This window comes from Eulemur rufifrons, chromosome 27 (assembly GCF_041146395.1).
Source record: "Eulemur rufifrons isolate Redbay chromosome 27, OSU_ERuf_1, whole genome shotgun sequence".
NCBI lineage: Eukaryota > Metazoa > Chordata > Mammalia > Primates > Lemuridae > Eulemur > Eulemur rufifrons.
In genome coordinates this window covers 17,376,759-17,396,591 of record NC_091009.1, presented here as the reverse complement: position 1 = coordinate 17,396,591, position 19,833 = coordinate 17,376,759, and the positions used below count along the sequence as shown (strand labels likewise).

General features: G+C 56.6%; 1 protein-coding gene across 1 annotated transcript in view; it reads left to right on the top strand.

Moving 5' to 3' along the window:
• The window catches only part of LHX4 (LIM homeobox 4), a 40,175-nt gene that overhangs the window by 16,252 nt on the left and 4,090 nt on the right, over nucleotides 1–19,833 (top strand). The window contains exons 2-3 of the mRNA XM_069459384.1: nucleotides 1,232–1,403; nucleotides 15,589–15,791. Of these exons, the coding sequence (XP_069315485.1) occupies nucleotides 1,232–1,403; nucleotides 15,589–15,791 (375 nt within the window). The remainder of the gene's footprint in view (nucleotides 1–1,231; nucleotides 1,404–15,588; nucleotides 15,792–19,833) is intronic.

Genomic DNA, 19,833 nt, shown 5'->3' with positions numbered 1-19,833 from the left:
CTTAATATTTGTTAATTTGTTATCTTCCTTTATTTTCGTTTTATTTTAGTTTAGTTTTTGGAAAAGTACAGGGGAAAACGGCTAGAGCTGCTAGCACTATTTGTTCATCTGACCATGGAAGCCTGATCATCTTATTTTTGTAGATTTTGAAACATTCGGTGACTCAAAATACTATCAAATGCCCCAAGCAATCCTTCAGTAAAGATGAGATGGCAGCGAAACAGACCTTGGATAGGAAATCACTCAGGACAGGAACAGGGTTGGGCAGTGGTTAGTGTTCCGTTGCAGACAACAAAATCCACTTTTACTACTTAAGTGAAAAGTGATTCATCGCCAGGTATTAAGTGGCTTTCAGCTCAGCTGGGTGGAGCTTCCAGAAATAACTCTCAGCCCCCAGAATTTCATTGCTTCTGCTGTGATTGATCGGGACATTATAAACACAGCACTCCTCATAGCCCCTGCCATGATCCGCCCCGGCACAGTGGGAGCCTGCCCCTCGGCTGTCCCCACGTTGAACTCAGTTCTGAATTCAGGTCTCTCCTAAGCACATCTGAGTGGCAGACTCTAAATCATAATTGGAGCCTGAGCTGCAGGGAGTCCGAAAAGCAGTTTCTAGCTTTCCTGTCTGCAGTATGGGAAGGCACATCAGAACTGGGTATTGATCAAACCAATCCATGGTTATCTGTTGCAGTTCATTAAAATATTGAGATTTTTCTCTCCAAGAGCACCCTCAGGCCTCCGTCACTGCCCAACCCTCTTGCATGTCATTTGCTTTTCAGCCAGATGACTAGGCAGGGCTCACTTTGGAGGCTGCTGCTTTTAGTACAGCTTCCAATCACTAGTGAACGTGTCATGGAAACAGAGGTGAACATTTTTGGGCCTTTCTGGCTTCTTGGCTGTGGAATTGTAGTTGACATAAATGGGGTTAGCTGATGCTAAAAGCATGTGGTGTTCTTAGTAACAGGTGACCCCTCTGGGCCAAAGTCACCTCAAGCCAGAACACACAGCCTGGCCGTCAGGGCAAGAGTTGACTTTCAGTCCCTACCTGCCCCCTTGACCAGACATGTTTGTGCAGTGTACAACTGCACAACTGTATGCGGCAGCCCTGGGGGTTTGGGTCATGTCTGTTCCCACTGCGGCAGAATGGGAAGGCATCCACGTAGGGCCTGCCTGGTTCGGCGCCGGGCTGCAAGGAAGGCTCACGAACTGGCTCTCTCTCCTCTCCCTGCAGAGATCCCCCAGTGCGCTGGCTGCAATCAGCATATCCTGGACAAGTTCATCCTGAAGGTCCTGGACAGACACTGGCACAGCTCCTGCCTCAAGTGTGCAGACTGCCAGATGCAGCTGGCCGACAGGTGCTTCTCCAGGGCCGGGAGCGTGTACTGCAAGGAGGACTTCTTCAAGTAAGTCAGAGCCGTGGCCACAGCTCCCCTGTCCTTCCCTGGCCTGTCCCTGCCTCTCCCCATGCAGTGAGGCTGATCTCTGCAGTGGTGGGGCGGGGGGGAGGCTGGAGGGTCCACCCTGGGTGGAGCAGGTGAATCCTGGTGATGAGAGGGTGCCCCTCATTGAGGTCCCCTTCTGGTCACTGGCCCCCTCACTGCCTGAGGCCCAGTGTCTCGGCCTCTCTTGAGCTCGGCAAGGGGGCAAGGGTGAGGAGCGGTGGAGGGCTTGGGCCAGATTTCTCCAGGGTGGCTGACAAAGGATCTCTGCAGGTCCTAAAAGGAGTTGCTCTTTCTGTCTTGATGCATTGGTGCCACAGGGCACTTGGTTGTAACGTCCCCACGACTGTCAGAGCAGGTGCTTTTAGGTTCAGGGCCCGCATCTGAGTCTTTGTGGCTGTGTTTTCCTAACCTGCTTCAAGGGCCTCAGCAGCTTGGAAGAGTTGCTCCTGGTTGGAGTCAAGCCAGGTTTGGTCAGTGTCATTCATCACTCTAACTGGAAACATGACGAAAAGGCAGTTTCTTGTGAGGGTTAAGAGTCTAGACCCTGCCTGGGTTTGAGCCCACTCGTTGGCTGTTTGCTCTTGGGCAAGTTGCTTAACATCTCTGCACCTCAGTTTATCTGTAAAATGGGCTGATAATGATAATCCCTACTTCAAGGGATTGTTGTCAGCTTCAAACAAGTCAATCTGTGTAAAATTCCCTAGGACAGTGCCTGACGCCTGGGTGTTGGCTCTGAGACTGTCCTGGATTGTTCATTCTGGGGTTGGAGCCATCAGAAAAATCCTGCTGGAGCTTTGGGTCAGGGTGAGGGAACCTCCTAGACTTTCTTTTCTGTGGCATTTAGTCTGGGACTTCTCTCCCAGAATCTGTTAGCCGAGGCCCTTGGGCTGGTGGCTCAGCTGACATGGACCAGCCGGCAGCCAGCGGAGCCCAGAACAGGAGGTGGGATCAGCGGCCAGTGACAGTGAGCCGGTGCTCAGTCACACCAGCCTGGGTGGCGGGGTGCTGGGAGGTGCGCCCGGGCCTGCAGACATTCCGCGGGAATAACCCGGCCTCCTGCAGGTGCACATTGTGGAGACAAAAGAAGTGGGGACCCTGCGTCCTGGACATAGAACGCTATTTCTCCCACATCCTCCCGCAGGTTTAGCTATGGGGAATAAGTGATAGGAGTTTCAGAGAACTCTCAAATTGCTCTAGTGCAATATGAGTCGAAGAGCACATTAAAGATCTTGGTAATTATTGGGGCTGCCTCCCTGCTGTGTTCAGAGGCTGCACCTTGTCACCATCACACTTCGGTCAAGTACGAGCCACTCCCTACTGTGCGTGCGTGGTGCGTGCGTGAGCGTGAGCACGTCTGCGTGTGCTGCGGGAGGGCGGGGGCAGCAGCTAGCACAGGCACACCCAGCAAGTTCAAATGCAAGGACAGGCCTTTGGTTCTCGCTCTAAGCGCTGTGTGCTGCTCCCCTTTCTTCCAGTCTTCCTTGTGCTTTTTCCACCTCTGACCCTCATCTAGTTTCCTCTCTCCTGGCATGTGCGCGGTCCCGGTTCCTCCACCACATCCCTTCTCAGTGGGCAACGAGAGTCTGCCGCCACCTTCCTCCCTCTGTGACGCCCTGGCCAGGCACCACGGCGGCTCTCACGGGCCCCTGGATGGGGTGAATTGCACTGTTTGCGTGTGCACACGCACGTGTGCACTGTGGACTGTGCACGTGTGAACACCGATGTGTGTGTAAGGAGGGCAGGAGGAAGCAGGTGGGAGGACCTGGCCCTGGGGGCTGGGTGAGCCACCCTGCTTCTGTGATCAGGACACCATCCTCCAGTTTGTCCCTGCATCTTTGCAAAGCCACAGTGAGCTCCAGGGATGAGGCAAGTGGCCATGCTACCTGCTTGCCCATCTAGGGACAGAGTAAGTGCTGAGATGTCCCTGGGTCAGACCTCAGGGCCCACAGGGTTTCTGGCTGGCCGAGGGCGGCACGTCAGGGCAGCCGTGGGAGGGCCACCGACCTGGGGCTTTGTTGCCAGAGAGCCCCCTGACACCCCAGCATTGCCTCAGGGCCCTGTTTGATTTGTGGACCCTGACTGGCTGGCTCTGGGTTTGGAGAAGGGAGGAGTGGAGAGGGAGGTGGCAGCAGTGCAGGTGCAGGGGTGACTTCGGGAGAAGCAATGACAAGGAAAGGGCGTCTTCCTGGACCCAGAAGGGGCCCAGAGCACAGGCTGAGCGGGGATCAGCACAGGCCCAGGAGCCATAAGCCCAAGACCAGAAATAACAGTAACAGCTGCTCACTCAGGCTGGGGCCCCTGAGCCCTGCCTCGGGGCCTCCCCACGTCGTGGCCCTTGTTTGGATCCTTTCAAGGCCTTGCTCTGCAGAAACCTGTCTGCTTCCCCACTGGTTCCTGTCTCCCGCACGCCTTCCTGCCAACGAGCCAGCCTGCCCACAGGCCTGGCGCTGCCCACCCCGGCTCCTTCAGCAGGGCCCCCTCCACCCACAGAACATGCCAGATGCATCAGCACCATCCAAGCCTCCTGCCTGTGCTTCCTCCCAACACCCACCAAAGAGGGTGCGCTTTCTCCAGGCCTGCCTTGCATCTTCCTGCCTCCGCGCCCTGGCCCTGCCACTCCATCCTGCAGGAGGATGCCACCCTGCCAAGGCCACCCATCCTCCATGGCGGCTCAGAGTCCTGCGTCTCATGGGTGGGGGCCCTCGCCTCTGCCTTCTCTCTTCCGGTGACTCAGCACGAGCTGCTGTCCTGCTCATTTCTCATGCACCTGTTTCATCTTCCTTATGGGCCTGAGGAAAGGGCCTATATAGGTTACTCACTTTTCTGTCCCCCAAGGAAGCACCTGGCCCTGAGCCTTGCCCATTGGTTTGTCCTAGGTTGGATACAATGAATAATTACACAATGAATTTACAAGAGCTTTGGTGACAGTTTCTCCTGTACCTTTCACGGCGTCTTGCGAGTCGGGGAGGCCAGGCTGCCTTGGAAACGCACAGGTGTTGTTTAGCCACAGTTGTTCCCCTTGCTCCTCGCCGCTGCTCTGCTCTGGGATGGGTCCCTCTGTGCAGCAGGGAGCTGACCACAGAGCCGGTGCTGAATCAGGTGGTTAACGCTGTGATGGGACACTGTGTGGAGAGGAGTTTAAAGCTGGGGTGATTCTGCCCCTGCCGATGGAGGCTCAATCAGAGATGAAGACAGGGCGGTTCTGAAGTCCCCAGCGAGGACACTTGGATGCACAGGCCCCAGCCAGCTCTTGGGGACTGTGGCTGTTTGGTGGAGGAAGGCACAGCTGCCGGCCGTCCTAGACCAGGACAGGAAGGGAGGGGGTTGTTCAGGTTCAGGGTCACTTCCCATCGCCAGGGGTCTTAGTCCCACTTGGGGCTCAGGGGCGGCCTGCTCCTCATTACCGCTCATTAAATGTCATCGGGCACCTGCTTTCAGCGGGCACTGCTGAAGGAGTGGGGCGCGCAGGCAGCGGGTGCGAGCAGAGAGAACATGAGGAGGACAGGAGGGGCAAGCTAGCCCTGCGACCCCAGTCCCTCTGTAGTCTCCCACGTGCTGCAGAGGTCACATCTGTGCAACCTTGTGAGAGGGACGGCAGGTGCCCCATACTTGAATCCGCCTGTCAGACTCCCAGGGCTCTAGCTGTGGGGTGTGGAAGATGCCTGGTCACAGTCAGGCAGAGTCCCCTCTCCGTGCTCCTTGAAGGAAAAGAGAAAAGAAAAAGCACCATCCTTCTGTGGTCCCCACCCCTAGCCCTGTTCAGAGGCAGAGGGCAGGCTTCCCTGATCAGCACTGGGGTGCTAAGTTCCTGGAGCAATATTTTAATCTCTTTGCGCATAGCGAGGGGCAGGGCCACTGCTTTGTGCAACTCCAGGGGGCGTCCTCCAAGTTGTGTTCTATGTGAGGTTTGCAAATCAAGATGGTGACGTGGAGAGTGTCCCCTGGAGGCGGTGGGCGGCCTGGGAGAGCTGGAGGTCTGGACCTCCCCAGAGGTCCCCCAGCCTTTAGCCGGGGACACGGTGATGCTGGTGACGGGCAGCAGAGGGCGATGTTGGTGTGTATACGGATGAAGAAAGAAGTATTCTGGGGAGGTTGTACTCTGTGGTTGTTGCATTTTTCTTTTGGGGCTGTTGAACTCTGTCTTGCTCAGTAACATGGACTGATTTTTGCTATTGTTTATTTTTGCTTCTTGGGTCCTGGACTCTCCTTTCTCCAAAGGAAATAAAATCCAGGGGCCCAAGAGGAGAGGCACTGTGTTGACTGATGCTGTGCAGTAGGGCTGTCATTTGTTCTGGGTCCAGTGAGGGCTTAAAGCATCAGGAGAGCCCACTCATCCTGCAGAGGATGTCCCAAGGCCTATTATGATCTGAATTGCACGTTGAGGGGCCAACAACTCCTTGTGTCGCATTTACTAAGCAGGTCCTTTAAAGACGATGTGTCCAGCATGTCACAGGTCCCATATCTCCTCAAAAAGGGACCAGGGCCTGGGGGAAGCAGGGGTCTGGGAGCAGGGATCTGGGTCCCCTTGTTGTCACCAACTGGGCCCTGGGAGGAGCCAGGCAGCTCCCTTCCTCTGAAGCACAGTGCAGACAGGGCAGGTTCTCTGCCCTCGGGGCTGGGTGCAAGTGCTGGCTCTGTCTGCAGCCAGCTGGGTGTCCTTGGGCAGGTTCCTTAACATCTCTGAGCTTCATTGTCCTTGTCAGGAAGAATGGGAATTCTAATAGTGCCTGCCTAAGAGACCTGGCACAGAGGAGCATTTGTCAAAAGGGGGTTATTTTGTGAGTGGAGTGGTTTGGTGCACCCAACAGGAGCTCAGGTGAATTCCTGGCCTCTTTATTAGCTGTTTGTCTGCAAACAAGCAATCAGGTCTTTTTGAACCTCATCCCTTGGCTGTCATGAGGAGCTCGTGCTCGCCCACGGAGCCGGGAGGAAGACGGTGTGTAGGTGGCCAGCCTAGTGCTAAGTGCTTTATTAATAGCTCTGAGCTTCTGGCCCTGATGTGTGGCCACTTGACCAGACGCCCTAGGGGGCCAGGCTGTCAGAGTTGCCCCTCCGGGATGCGCCTGAGCTGGCCTCTCCTGGTGTCCCCTCTGGGACCAGCTTTGGGAGCTTCCCAGGTAGATGACTTTTAACTGCCTGGAGCTGCACAGACAGAGGTGGAGGCGGCCGGTGGAGTGGGGAGGGCACCCAGCAGTGTGCCGTGGGACACGCCACAGTTCAAACGTGTCATGTCGATTTACACGAAGCTTTGGGAAACAGACCATCATGACGTGAAGACAAACATGGCTGTGGAATTGAAGAGAGGGTAACATGCAGGTTTCTAAGCTAAAGGGGCAAGACCTCAAGGACATTCCAGGCTTGGGGGGGGCTTCAAGCTGCACCCCCGACCACGAGGAGTCTGTACTCATGTCTGCCTGTTGGAGCGGGGGATGGGGGAAGAGTCTCAGGTGTTCTGAGGGTGCTGCCACCCCAGGAGGTTCTCAGAGGGTGTCCCCCTGCTCCCGAGGCCTCACTGGGTGGGGTCCCCGGGAGGGTAGAGGGAGCTGTGCCCGCTGTGGGGCCAGACAGGCCTTCCCTCCCTCTCTCCCTCCACTCCCCTCCAGCCGGTCAATCGCAGGTGGGCAGTCAGCCAAGGGCAGGTAGGCGGCGTCCTTGGGAGCCCGAGAGCGGCTCTGATTTATCCCCGCCGTCCAGAACAGTGTGTTTCAGCGCCGGCCATGCTGCATTTGGCCCAGCTGGCTGAGGACAGGTCCGAACCCCTCCAGTGACCAGGGTCCCCGTGCCGCATCTAGGCGGTGGGCAGATGCCCCCAGGACGTCAGCTCACGTGGGGGAAGGCAGGCGCCACCTCTCTGGGGCGTTAGCTTCCAGTCCAGGCTCGGTGTGAACGAGGGCGTCAGACCTCACCCAGCCTCGCTTTCCGTCGCGAAAATGGGAATAAAACTACTTGCTTTTCTGAGTTACTGTGAGAACGACGGAGTAAGATGAAGAGGTGCTTAGCTGTGATCGTTGTGAGCAGCTGTTCTCATTCAGGCCGTGCTGGTGTGTCCCGTAGGGAGGACACGAGAGAGGAGGGAGGCCTGGAGTCAGTGGCTGGGCGTGAAGTGGCTGCAAATGGCCTCGGGGCCAGACCTGGTGCAGCTGTGTGCGGTGGCAGTGGCAGGTCAGGTGGTTAGAACGACGGTCCACGCTTTAGTGCGAGGGTGGCGTGGGGAGCTGTCGTGCGTTTTCCTCACAGGAGGTGTCTGTCCGTGTGGTCCAGAGCTGTGGGGCCGTAACCACAGCCCCGGGTCCTCACTTTGCAGAGCGGGGCCCAGCCGTGGCCCCGTGTGGCTGCAGGGCCGCCTCGAGCTCTCCGGCGGCCTTTTCCCCAGGAGGAGGCTGCTTCTGTCCTGGCTTGGCTGTGGGTCTGACCTGGAGCCAGACTCCTGCCGAGCCTCTGGTTTCTGATAACTACACACCTGCCAGGCCACACACAGGCACACGACGCTCCGGCCAAATGTGTCTGAGGAACCCACGGGGGAGGTCCCTGACGTGTGACTTTCCATAATTTCTGAGTAGTTTATAGTCTAATTCCCTCACTAAGCAAATTAAACCTTTTAAGGTAACGATCAGATGGTCCAGATAGTGGCTGTGCTTGTGGACGTTTGTAAGATGCGCACACACTGGTGGGATCAGGCCCACAGTCGTCTGTGACGGCCTGTAATCAAGGCAGAAGCAATTACTTAGCCCAGCAGTTCCCCCGGGGACTGAGGCCGTATATCAGGAGGTGATGAGTCCTCGGATGATCTGTCTGCCCGCCCCGCGCTCTCCAGTTCAGCTGCGCCCGCCCTGGCCGCCCTCCCAGAGTCGGGCCTGGGGCGAGGCCTCCTGGCATCCGTGGAAACCTCATCTCGGGGACTTTTATAGCTTGGGGGAATCCGTTTGGAACCAAATAGCTGCAAATCAGTCCGGGAATCAGATGGCATCTGGCCTGTGGAAACAGGGTCCCCAAGCAAAGTGGGATGTGGGTGACACGGGGATGGGAGGTGTGGGGCCCCAGCACCCAGGGCAGCCAGCCGCAGCCGCCCCGCCCCCACCCCCGGCTGTGGCCGCTGAGGCTCAGCCTCCGCTCTCCTCGCCCCCAGATGCAAGTCTTGGGGATCCCACCTCCAAAGGCGCTCTCTGCCGTTCCTGCCACCTCTGTCCCATCAGGCCTGTGTCTTCGTGCCTCTGCCCTGCTGCCAGCTTTTCTCCTCACTGTCCTTCCCCTTCCCCCGTTCCCAGCCAGTGAATCCCTTCCCACCAGGCCGCCTCTGCCCCGGTGCTCCCGCTGCCTCCAGAAACATCAAGGGCCTCATTTCCTCCTGACTCCCTGGCCAAGGTCACACTAGGGGCCCACCAGAGCCAGTGTCTAGTTTGTCACTCTGGTCCCCAGGGATCTTTGTCCCTAGATCTGGGGACAGGCCACAGACCAGGGTCCAGCTCTATGGCTGGCGTAGGAGTGAGCACTGCAGGTTGGCCTGGGGGTTGGGTGGGACCTCTGCCCCCAAATGTCCCTTCCACTGTCTACCTCGCTCCCTTTGGAGAATGAGGCCCTAGATCTCGAGGGACTCTGGCCATCAATAAGCAACCTGCAGATGCCCCAGCGGGTGCTAAGAGCGTAAGTCACATAGTATTTTGCAGAGAGGTCCATGACACGGCTGCACTGGGGTCACCCCTGGGGACTTGTTAATAACGAGTGTGGGTTCAGGGCCCAGAAGCAGGAGTCAGGGTGGCTTTTCTGCTTTTGAGCAAGTACCCCCGGCGAGTCTCCTGCACAGGGGGGTTGGTGACCGCCGAGCTGACACCTTGGCAGAGGCTGATTAAGCTGCAGCGAGGAGGGCACATTAGGTGCTGGGGAAGTGCGTGGGGAGGGGGCACAGTGACCTTGGGCCAGTCAGCTGACTGCTCCGCACCTGTCATCATCTGCGAGAAGGGACTGATAATACCTGTGTACAGGGGCTGCTGTGTGGTTTCAGTGAAATAACTCACATGAAGTTGCCTGGTACAAGTTACATGCTTGATTCATGTCTACACAAATACAGGGGGGTGGTCGGACTCTTGCAGAAGGGTGTCAGGTCCTACATGTCCCATTGGCTCTCGGGAAGCAAATCTGCCCCCAGCCGGGAAGGAGAGGACCTGTGGCCAAAGGAAAGGGAGAGCTGGGCTCTAATCCCCTTTCTGCCACTAACCGAGCTGTGTGGTCTTGGGCAAGTCACTACCCCTCTCTGGACCCCAGTTCCCTCCTTTGTGAAGTGAGGGGGTTAGACTAGGTCACTGGTTCTAAAGCTTTCCAAGTAGCATTCATCTCAAAGTAGTAATACTGGATGCTCTTTAAAAATAAAAACATTATATAAAAACCCCAATAAAAAGCAGATGGGGGTGCTGTTCTGGTGGGTGGGGAAGTACCTGCATGATTGTATGCATGTGGCACTGAGTGTCAGGCCTTCTCCAAGGGTGACCCAGCCTCTGTCTGGAGCAGGCTGGCCGCACTGGGGCAGGACTCTATGTGCCCATGACATGGCGGTGGCCTTGGAGTGGGCGGTGATATATGTTGGAAATATTGGTACATACAGTAACAGTAAATATCAGCAACTTTCCTGTCAAGTGTGGTGATAGATAAAAGAAATACATGTAGGGAAGTGTCAGCTGGGAAAAAAATATACGGCCTGTAGTAAATCACCGCCAAGCAATTAAAGCATAAAATCAAGTTATGCAGTATTTTGTTTCCTGGGGGCGGTGCGCTGTGCTGTGGCAGCTCCCACACACGAGAGGCTGACGTGGACCCTGGGCTGGTCCCCTCGATGGCCTTCCAGTGGCCAAGAGTCGGGGAGGCCTCCCTGAGGAAGGGCACTGGGTTCAAATCCCAGCTCCACCGCTCGTGGCTGTGAGGCCTCAGGCACATCGCTTTCCCTCTCTGGACTTAGCTTTCCTCGTCTGAAATGGGCAACATGTGTTAATGCACCCACAGGAGTGGGTCGCTCACATGTTCAACAAATATTCACCCAGCACATATCCCGAGCTAGGCACCGCTCTGGGTGCGGGACTCAGCAATGAAAACAGAGAAGGCCCTGCTGTCATGGAGTTCGCCTTCTAGAGAGGGAAAGACAGCAAATGCACAGCAGCTGCACAGCACGTCTATTGGGATGTGTGCTCTGCGGAGGGGCAAGGGATGCCCCTGGGGAGGTGACATTTGAGGGGAGCCCTGCAGGGGGTGCAGAAGGGGGCCATGCAGGTGTCAGGTGCTGGGGGTGTGGCCAGCAGAGGAGGAAGCTCTAGGGCCCTGGGGCCAGGTGGGTGGCTGGGGTGGAGGGAGCAGGGGCAGAGGGAGGGATGAGAGCAAGAAGGTGACAGTCCAAATGGTGGAGGGTCTCCTAGGCTGTTAAAGGGAGTGTGGCTTTGACCCCGAGTGAGATGGGAGCCACTGGCGAGGAAGGGTAGGACTTGGCCCACTGTGGCTAAAAAGAGGCCGCAGGGCCAGGGTGGGGTGGGGGTGGGGGCGGCCTGAGCTAGGGAGGCGGCTGCGCAGCTGTGGGAAGTGGCCCCACACCTGGTACCATTTTGGGTGGAGTCTACAGGGTTTGCTGATAGATCAGATGGGGGTGTCCAAAGGTTTTGGCCTGAGCAATGGTTCAGGGAAGAATGATGTGGCCATGATCCGAGACGCAGCCAGCCAGGCACTATGCTTTCCTCAGCTCTGTCTGGGCACCCTGTACAGGGTGGAGCAGGTGGGACAGAGGGTGTGTGACGGGAGGGGTCAGTAAGTGAGGAGGGGCGAGGGGGACGGTGACAAGAACAGTGAAGGGGTAGTCCCTGTGTCATTGGAGTCAGGGTAGTGAGGGAGCTCCCTGGAAGGACAGGGCGGTGGCCCAGTGGGGGCTGATTGGAAGTTGTCCCTGGAGCTGTTGCAGATACTGGTAACAGCAAGGTCTGGGGCAGACCAGGGAAGCAAGCAGCTGATGAGGGTGGGGGCTATGACCTCAGCAGGGGAGGCCAAAGGATCAAGGAGGGGCAGGAGGACAGTCTGTGCAGGTACCAAAGCCACCAAGACTTATGGCAGGGCTGATGGAAGCTGGGAGCCTGCATGGGTGGTGCTGGGGTGGCAGTGGTGGCCACGGGAGGGGGGGGGGCTGTGGGCTGAGGGCCTGGTGGGGGGACTGAGTGAGATTGTATGTGCAGCATGGGGCCCGCTCTGTGCGGGACACACGGTAGGTGCTTGTTGAGTGGGAGCTGCCTTTATTAGTAATGTCACAGTGACCAAATGTGGTACGTTATGTGGCTCTGATCCTGGGACAGAACTTACCATCAGGAGTGTGCCAGACAGCCGTGGTGTAGGGTTTATGTGTCCCTGGCTCTGGAAGGCTTGGTGCCTGCAGGGACCACCTGTGACCCTCTTCCTACAAGGCCCAGACTCCCTCAAGTCTGTCCCTGCACCTGTGAGTGGCCCAGCCAGGCCTGACAAAGGCAGCAGGGGTGGACAGATGGCCAGAGACTCGAGCTCAGGCGAGCACTGGAGCAGAGGGTGAGACCAGGTGGCCCCCGAGAGTGGGCTGCAATGTCCTGGCATTTCCCAGCCTCAGACCTGAGCCCGAGGTAGGAGCTCGGAGGGCAGGGAGCCAGCCCGGTTCTCGTCAGGGGCCAGGGTGGGGCACCGAGGCAGTGTCTGCTGCCCATGGGAGCAGTGGCCGGCCCATGCCTCTCAGGGCCTCGGCTCTCATTGTGAAATAAGTCATCGCAATACTCACCTTTCAGGCTGGGCTCTCCAGGGTCATCTGTGGAATGGATGAGACGATGACAGCGGGTGGGATGGAGAGTTTCATATTTTGGTGAACCGCAGGCCCCTTTCCACCTGGGATTCACAGCCCTTCTTAAAAGCTTTTGCCGTTGAGAGCCAGTCCTTCCCTGGCCACTCAGATGCACGTTTTCAGGAGCGGTTCGTCCATTCATTCACCGGGTCTTTGCGGCTTCCTGCTCCGCTGGGCAGGGTGAGAGAAGTTCCAGAGGTGCTGGCCAAAGGAAGAGCATGATGTGAGCCATTCGCAAGTCCTGCCTCGCGTTTTCTTTGTGGTTTGGGGCAGTTCCAGCTGCTTTCCCCGGGGAGACTGGGCGTCCCTGGAGGCCTGGTGGCGGGATGGTCTTTCTGGAGAGCGAGGCCAGCGCCCAAGTGGGTGGGGCCTGCACCCCCAGGTGCTGAGTGATGGGGACTAAGGGGGCAGTTGTCTGGCTCCTCCTCCTTCCCCCTTCCCGCCCCAGCAGCCTTCAGATTTGGTGAGGTTGGTTAGACTATTGGTACTCAGTGTAGCAGCCCAGTTCACAGTTTTCCCTTGTTTGGGGCCGGGGAATTTTAGCCATGGCCTTGGCCCTGTCATCTGTGACTGGCTGGCCTAAAATCTGGACAAGGGGACAGTGGCTCCATCACAGACACACCCCCCAGGACGGCACCTCATTCCAGGTCCACTGGCTCTGACTGGAAATGGGGTCACGGTACCCCACGGGGACTGGGCCAGGTGGGGGGAGCCCCGTGGGCCAAGGGGGTGCAGGAGGCTCCCTCGGCGGGGGGTCCTGCTGGCTGTGCTCCAGGGGAAAAAGGTAACGAGGGGCAACTTCCACTTCCCATCGGCATCTGTCCCACAATCAGGAAAATTGCTTCAATTGCTAAAAAACGCTGGTGGGAAAGTCCATTTATTTTTCATTTTTCTTGTGCACTTGCCACTCTTGTGCATGAATCACTGTCGGTATGGAGATTAAATTTATACCCCCCGTTATCTTTCATGTCTCTGGTGCGCGGGTGTCAGCCGGGCTTCTGGTTAGTGAAAGCCCCATCTGCTCTCCAGCGGCGAGCGAGGGTGGGAGAGGCCGCGGAAGGGGCTCCGCTGGGCTCTGGTCTCCCCGCCGCCCTCCTGTCCCCCGATAGCTGCCCCATGGTTGGGCCACCAAGGCAGGATTTGCATTTGGGGCAACTCTAGTTCTTCTCTGGAGCCACTTCTGCCCCAGCATATTCAGCAAAGGCTTAGAACACACTGTCCAGATCCGGGTGGCTCACCGGGAGGGCGCGGAGCGTGATAAGGACCTTGGCGCATGCTCGCACCCCTTTGCGGCTTGGCCGGGATTGATGTTAGAAGTACAGGCCGCCTTTTGAAAACACTCTCTAGTAACACACATACAGGCTTCCTTTCTCTGTCCCCCCTAACTGCGCCCCCCAACACACAGCAGGAAACCTTCCTCTGCACATGGGGCGCAGTGCGGGAAGCCCGGCCAGGAGCCGGTGTTCTGGGAGGTGCGGAACCCCCCAGAGCTGACCGTGTACTTTGTTCTCCATCCTCAGATGTAGCCGTCTCTGTGCATGTCCTCTGAGAGCGTGGTTCTTTACGCATTGACTTATTTATTCAACAAATATTAACTCTGCTTTTCTGGGTTCTGGGTCCCTTTGAAAATCTGAGGAAAGCTCAGGCCCCCTCCCGAGGCACAATTTTGAACAACTTGGGGGTGGTTTACAAGGCCTGCCCTGCCCCTCAGCCTGAGAACTCCTGCACTCCCTCCCCGAAAACTAAGCGGCATTCCAGGAATTCAGAAGTCTGAGGTCCTCTCAAGCTGCCACGTCCCAGCCCCCCATACCCCAACACCGTTCTCATACCGATCTCGGGAGACCCCTGGACCGCGCTCCTGGCTCTTTCGGGGTTACCTGTCTAGACTTAGAGCCCCCCCTTCTCTCTGGGACACCATGTCCCTGGCGGGGCCTTCTGAAGCCGCAGCTGGCCGTGCCCGTTCCGGGCCCCTGCAGCCCCCTCGGCAGGTATCATTACTGCATAAGAGACCCATCATTCTGCATTAATCTGGGATTCATCATGATAGCCATGACCATAATTAATTTATTTGGTATTAATGTGGATGAAATATGTACTGTCCTTTCAGGGGAAATCAGGCTGCCTATAAGCATTAGTTAAAAGGACCATTAAAATCAAACCTTCCCCAGATCCATTAGGCGAAGTCTTTCATCCTGAAGAAGATAAAGTTCTGCTGTGTGAAATGTCATGAATAATTAGGTTGATTGCTGTTTTAAACTCTGCCCCTGCTTCCCCAACGCCTCCCGCTCCCTCCCGAAGTGGGGAAGGCGTACCTGCAGCAGCGCACCCTCCTGCACCGCCCACGACCGCGCCATGCCTCAGTTTCCCTCCCGCCTTCCACGGCCGCTGGCATGCCTCTGTCTATCTCTATGGCCAGAATGGGGCAAGGGGCTTCGATGACCCTGCTAGACTGTGCTTTCAGTGTGTCTGTTTCTCCTTCCCTCCCAGCCTTGGCACAGGTGGCCGCTGATGGCTTCCTCTTGCCTTGGGGCTGCGCCAGGAAGGTGTAGCCCAGGGAAGGGTCTGGGGCAGCATTTTTCAAACTGAGATCTGCAGACTCCTTGCCCTGGACTGTTGCAGGGGCTGGAAAGTGCAGCTTCCCGGGCCCTCCCTGGACACCGCTGCCCAGGGCTGTGCCTGGGAAGGGGATGGAGGCTGCCACTGAGGGCTTTCGTGTGTGCTGAATGGAGGGGAGGGGAGATGTGGGGGAGGACAGAAGAGAGCAGCTGTCAGGAGCCCCACTCTGCTGACAAAGTGCCTTTTCTCTGGAGCACCAGCATGGACACTGGCACGTGCTGTCCCCAGCCACGCAGGGCCTCCTCCTGTGGGAGCACGTGAAGGGGTGTTGCTGGGTGCTTGATACAAGCAGCCTGTGGGCACACACAGTTCCCTCGGAGGACGGTCCTCTAGGAGTCACTGTAAAGGTGCGGAAGCCAGGGGCAGAGGGCGAGACCGCCTGCTCTCAAGGGACTTAGAAACGCCTCCAGTGCCCTGTGAGTTGGTGGGTGTGGACCAGGCGACTCAAGCCTAGGGGTGTCAGCTCTGGACAAGGCACCGGAGACTCTAGCTCTGATCAGCCCCTTCCTGTGAGCTTGGAGTCCCAGGCACAAAGCGATGAAGCTAAATGGAGGCAGAGAGGACCAGAGGGTGAGCTCTGGGTGGCCCAGGGTGATGCTTGGGGATGCCGGAATCGTGGGGTGAGACAGGGGCTGCTCCGGGAAGCATAGGGGGGCCCAGACCTCCCCTCCCCCCGTGCCCTAATCCCTTTCTGCTGCCCGACAGGCGCTTCGGCACAAAATGCACGGCCTGCCAGCAGGGCATCCCCCCCACCCAGGTGGTGCGCAAGGCCCAGGACTTCGTCTACCACCTGCACTGCTTCGCCTGCATCATCTGCAGCCGGCAGCTGGCCACGGGGGACGAGTTCTACCTCATGGAGGACGGGCGGCTGGTGTGCAAGGAAGACTACGAGACGGCCAAGCAGAACGGTAACAGTGCGCCCCCTCCTCCAGGCCTTGCTGAGGCAGTGCCCTCTGCCTGGGGCACCCTGGCCCCGCGTGCCCCCTCCCCGGCCCCCAGACCCCTGCTCCCACTGCCTGCTGTGAGAAGCATTCCGGCCACCACCCTGAGGGTGAATTCTGAACACCGCCATCCGCGAGCACCTGCTGCCTTGCGGAGGCGGGAATATGGCGGCGCTTGCCCAGAGCTCGCTGCCTGCCGCACCATGGGGCCCGCTCGCGAGCAGCCAGGGACCGTGCTGCCATCATCTTGGTGGCCCCTTGCCTGGGCTGGGGGTGCCAAGCAGCCGCGGGAGCTTGGTCCACTGTGGACACTTGGGGTGCGCGCTTACCTCAGCACCCCACGCCTCAACGGCTGCAGCCAGTGGGAGCCCAGAATGGCCTCGGTCACCCTTCCCTGGGCCCGCTCGCGTTCCGGTTCACTGTGTTCTGTTTCCCCTCTCGGACTGTGGGCTTCTCCAGCCCGGGGGGCCCTGGTGTTCCTGAAGCGAGTGCTCAGTCACTCTGCCGAAGGAAGAGGAGGAACGCTTGGCCAGCTTCCGGGGGACTCCCCCACCCACCCCACCCGACCCCATGCCACCGTCTGTCACCCCAGCCACCTCAGGGCACTGTCCTGGCTGCGGCAGGGCTCACTGCGAAGCGGAGGCTGAGACCAGGCCGCGGCCTTCAGCAGCCGCGCCCGGAAATCCCGCCTCACCCTGAGCACTTCCGGCCGTTGCTCCCGCCCTCCACGCTGTGGTCGTGGGCAGCCCGGGCGGGGCTCACTTCCCCAGGCTCCCTGCTGGGCCCACAGGGTGGGGGTGTCACATGCTGGCTCTGAATCTAGTATTCTCAGATGCAGGAGCTCCCAAAACATCAAGGTCCTGTGCCTTTGACTGGAATTTTTCTCAACTCAGGGTGTTACTGTGGAAAGCGGCTCTTGTTGACAGCTCTGGGCTTGATGAGAAAAAAAATTAAGCAACAACAGTTTTATGTATCTCCTTCCAGATCCCTTCTGGGCTCACGCACATGTGTTACACAGAGCTGATGGGTCTGTGGAGAAGTCAGCTTTTGCTGGATGGGCACAGTCCACTAGGAGGGGTGTGTGGGGGGGGCTCTGGGTGGGCCAGGGGGAGCCCAGCTGGGCTTTGGCCCGAGCCATGCAGGGGCAGGGGAGCCCGTGGAGGGGCTTTCTCTCTTTCTCTCTTCCCCCCTCCCCCACCCCCACAGCTCTGGCCTCTCAGGGTGGCAGAGGCCTTTGACCTCCTTCCTCCAGAGACCCGGGGCCTCTGCAAACCTGTTCCAAGGCTCTTTGCCTTAATGTTCACGTCTGTTCTGATTCCTTAAAACTCACCCCATGGGATTGCTTTGGAGTTCATTGTGATGTCACAGAAGATTAGGGTGTCTTGTCAGGGATAAACCCTCAAGGCAGATGGACTCAGATGCCAAGACACCTTTGGAACTCTGGTGCCCTTCACTGGGGACTTGAGCCACACACCCTCCTGGCCACCGCTGCTTCTCTTCACTTACACTCTGGGCAGTGTCAGCGCAGCACCCCCACCCCCTGGTGTGTGGAGGGTTCAAGAGAAGAGGGAGACAAACAGAGACTGGTCACACTCTGGCTGGGGAGGCAGGAATGACGTTGTGCAGCTCCTCATTTTATCGAGGAATATTTGCACCACAGCAGACCTCTGTGGGACAATGGAGGGACACTGGGTTGGGCATCAGCTGGGCGGGCACCCCCACGAACTTGGGGGTTACTGGCAAGCTGTGTAAGTGGCTGAGCCTTGACTTCTTAGCTATATGGGGGGTACTAATACCTGCCCCAGAGGGCGGTTACCTGAGGTTTAAATAGGATTAAGGCTTGAGAAGTAGGATGTGGAGTCAGAGCAAGACCAGTGTAGAAGAGAAATGCAGACAGGGAGGTGAGGCTGCTGACATCACACGTCACACAGTGTTTCTGGCATGTTCCCCAGGTGTCCCCCCCAACCCCCAGCTGCTGCCTCCAGCTGTCAGCATGGCAGGGGTGCTCCCCCTGTGCAACCCAGTGATCCTTAGAGCAGCAGGGGAGTTTGCTGTGTTTGGCCATCTTTTCACATTGTTTTAATCCTCCTTGCTACTCTAAACCCTCCTTCGGGCTAATAGCAGCTATTTGCACCTTAGTGTGAATGATTTTGTTCATTTGTTCCATCTCCCCAGATATTTGCATTTTCAATATGATGAGGTTGCATTTTATTCCAGGGACAAGTTCTAGGAGACCCTGCATAATTCAAAACTAACATATTTTAAGACTAATTTTACCATAGGAATTAATGTTAAGAGTGTGTGGGGGGGTGTATTCTGGGAGCACATAAATCCATAACCAGTGAGGCATATCTTAGCCTTAATGCTGCTTTTTATTTTCTCAGCATTATCCTAGCACCTTGCAGGATGCTCTCTCCTAAATTAACAGCCCAGGTATCATGGTCTTGCTTAGCCTTCCTCCTAGCGTTTTATCACATTTAACTTCCGCACCAAAGTTATTGATTTTTGGGTACATTTTTCAGCATGAGCACTGCCACCGGTACTTAATGAATACTTGGATGACATTGTTATAGGATATAAAAAAGATTTTAAATTATAATAACAGTGAATGTTAAAATAACAGCATATTAGTCCTCATAATCGCAAGAAGAAAGTCCCGTGCGTGTGAGCAGCAGTGTGGGACCCGGGGGGGACAAACCGGGGCGACAGGGGTACGTTCCGGTGGCACTGCCCTCTGGCTGTGGTGAGAAGAATTTCTAAGTCACCAGGCCAAGCTATTTTGCAAAAGGCAAAAGATTAATATGACCTGAAGAGAGACCAGAGTATTAGGCCAAGCTATTTTGAAATTAAGTGATTCTCGAGGAATGAAAACATTTTTGTTGGTTTCATTATTTCTAATTTGATATATAAGACTGTAAACAGATTTTACAATTTGCTATTACTATTTCATATTTGCATAATTCCAATTTGCATCAAACATTCTCATGCTGTAAACTCTACAAATACAGGCAGAAAGAATTGGCTCCTCATAATAGACTTTAGAGAATTTTAGAGGTTTTCTGCAGTCTTTTGGAATTGCTCTCTAAGCAGAATAGTCTCTGCCGCAGGAGCTCTGGAATCCTTCCTCCTGGGTCTGGGACTCCAAGGGAGGGAGTTGGGTGACAGGGGTTCTGGGATGACAGTGGCTCTGCTAGAGGAGAAAACAGCTCACGGAGAGGAGAGGACACTGGCCTGTCCACCCCCCATGTGTGTGTGAGACAACCATCTTATATTCTTTTTTTTTTTGAGAGAGTCTCACTGTTGCCCGGGCTAGAGTGCCATGGCATCAGCCTAGCTCACAGCAACCTCAAACTCCTGGGCTCAAGGGACCCTCCTGCCTCAGCCTCCTGAGTAGCTGGGACTACAGTACAGGCATGTGCCACCATGCCCGGATAATTTTTTCTGTATATATTTTTAGTTGTCCATATAATTTCTTTCTATTTTTAGTAGAGACGGGGGGGGGGGGGTCTCGCTCTTGCTCAGGCTGGTCTCGAACTCCTGACGATCCACCCGCCTCAGCCTCCCAGAGTGCTAGGATTACAGGTGTGAGCCACCTCGCCCCACAGAGACAACTATCTCATTCCTCTAGTGCCCCCCAGGCTTCTGAGGGGAGAGGTTACTTGCCCGAGTCACTCGCTCAACAATAACAACAACGAGAATGTTGACCCCAGGCCTTCTGCCTCCAAGGAGAACCTGGTAGATTTGTGAGGATTGAATGCAGGTGAAGTTCTCAGTCCACACCAGCACACAGCAGGTGCTCATAAGTGTTGCCTATTATTTTGTCCCTAAGAGAGGGTTTTCTTGAATGGAAAGGAAGGAGAAAAGGCAGGAATGTAGCAGAGACACTTTAAAAGACACACATGAGGCCGCACAGAGGCTGAGGGCGCCAGGGGCCCGGCTGCTGACCTGTTCTTGGTTTGCTCCAGGGGACCGTGCAGGAGGGGCTAGTAAATCTCAGTGCGGGAGAGGA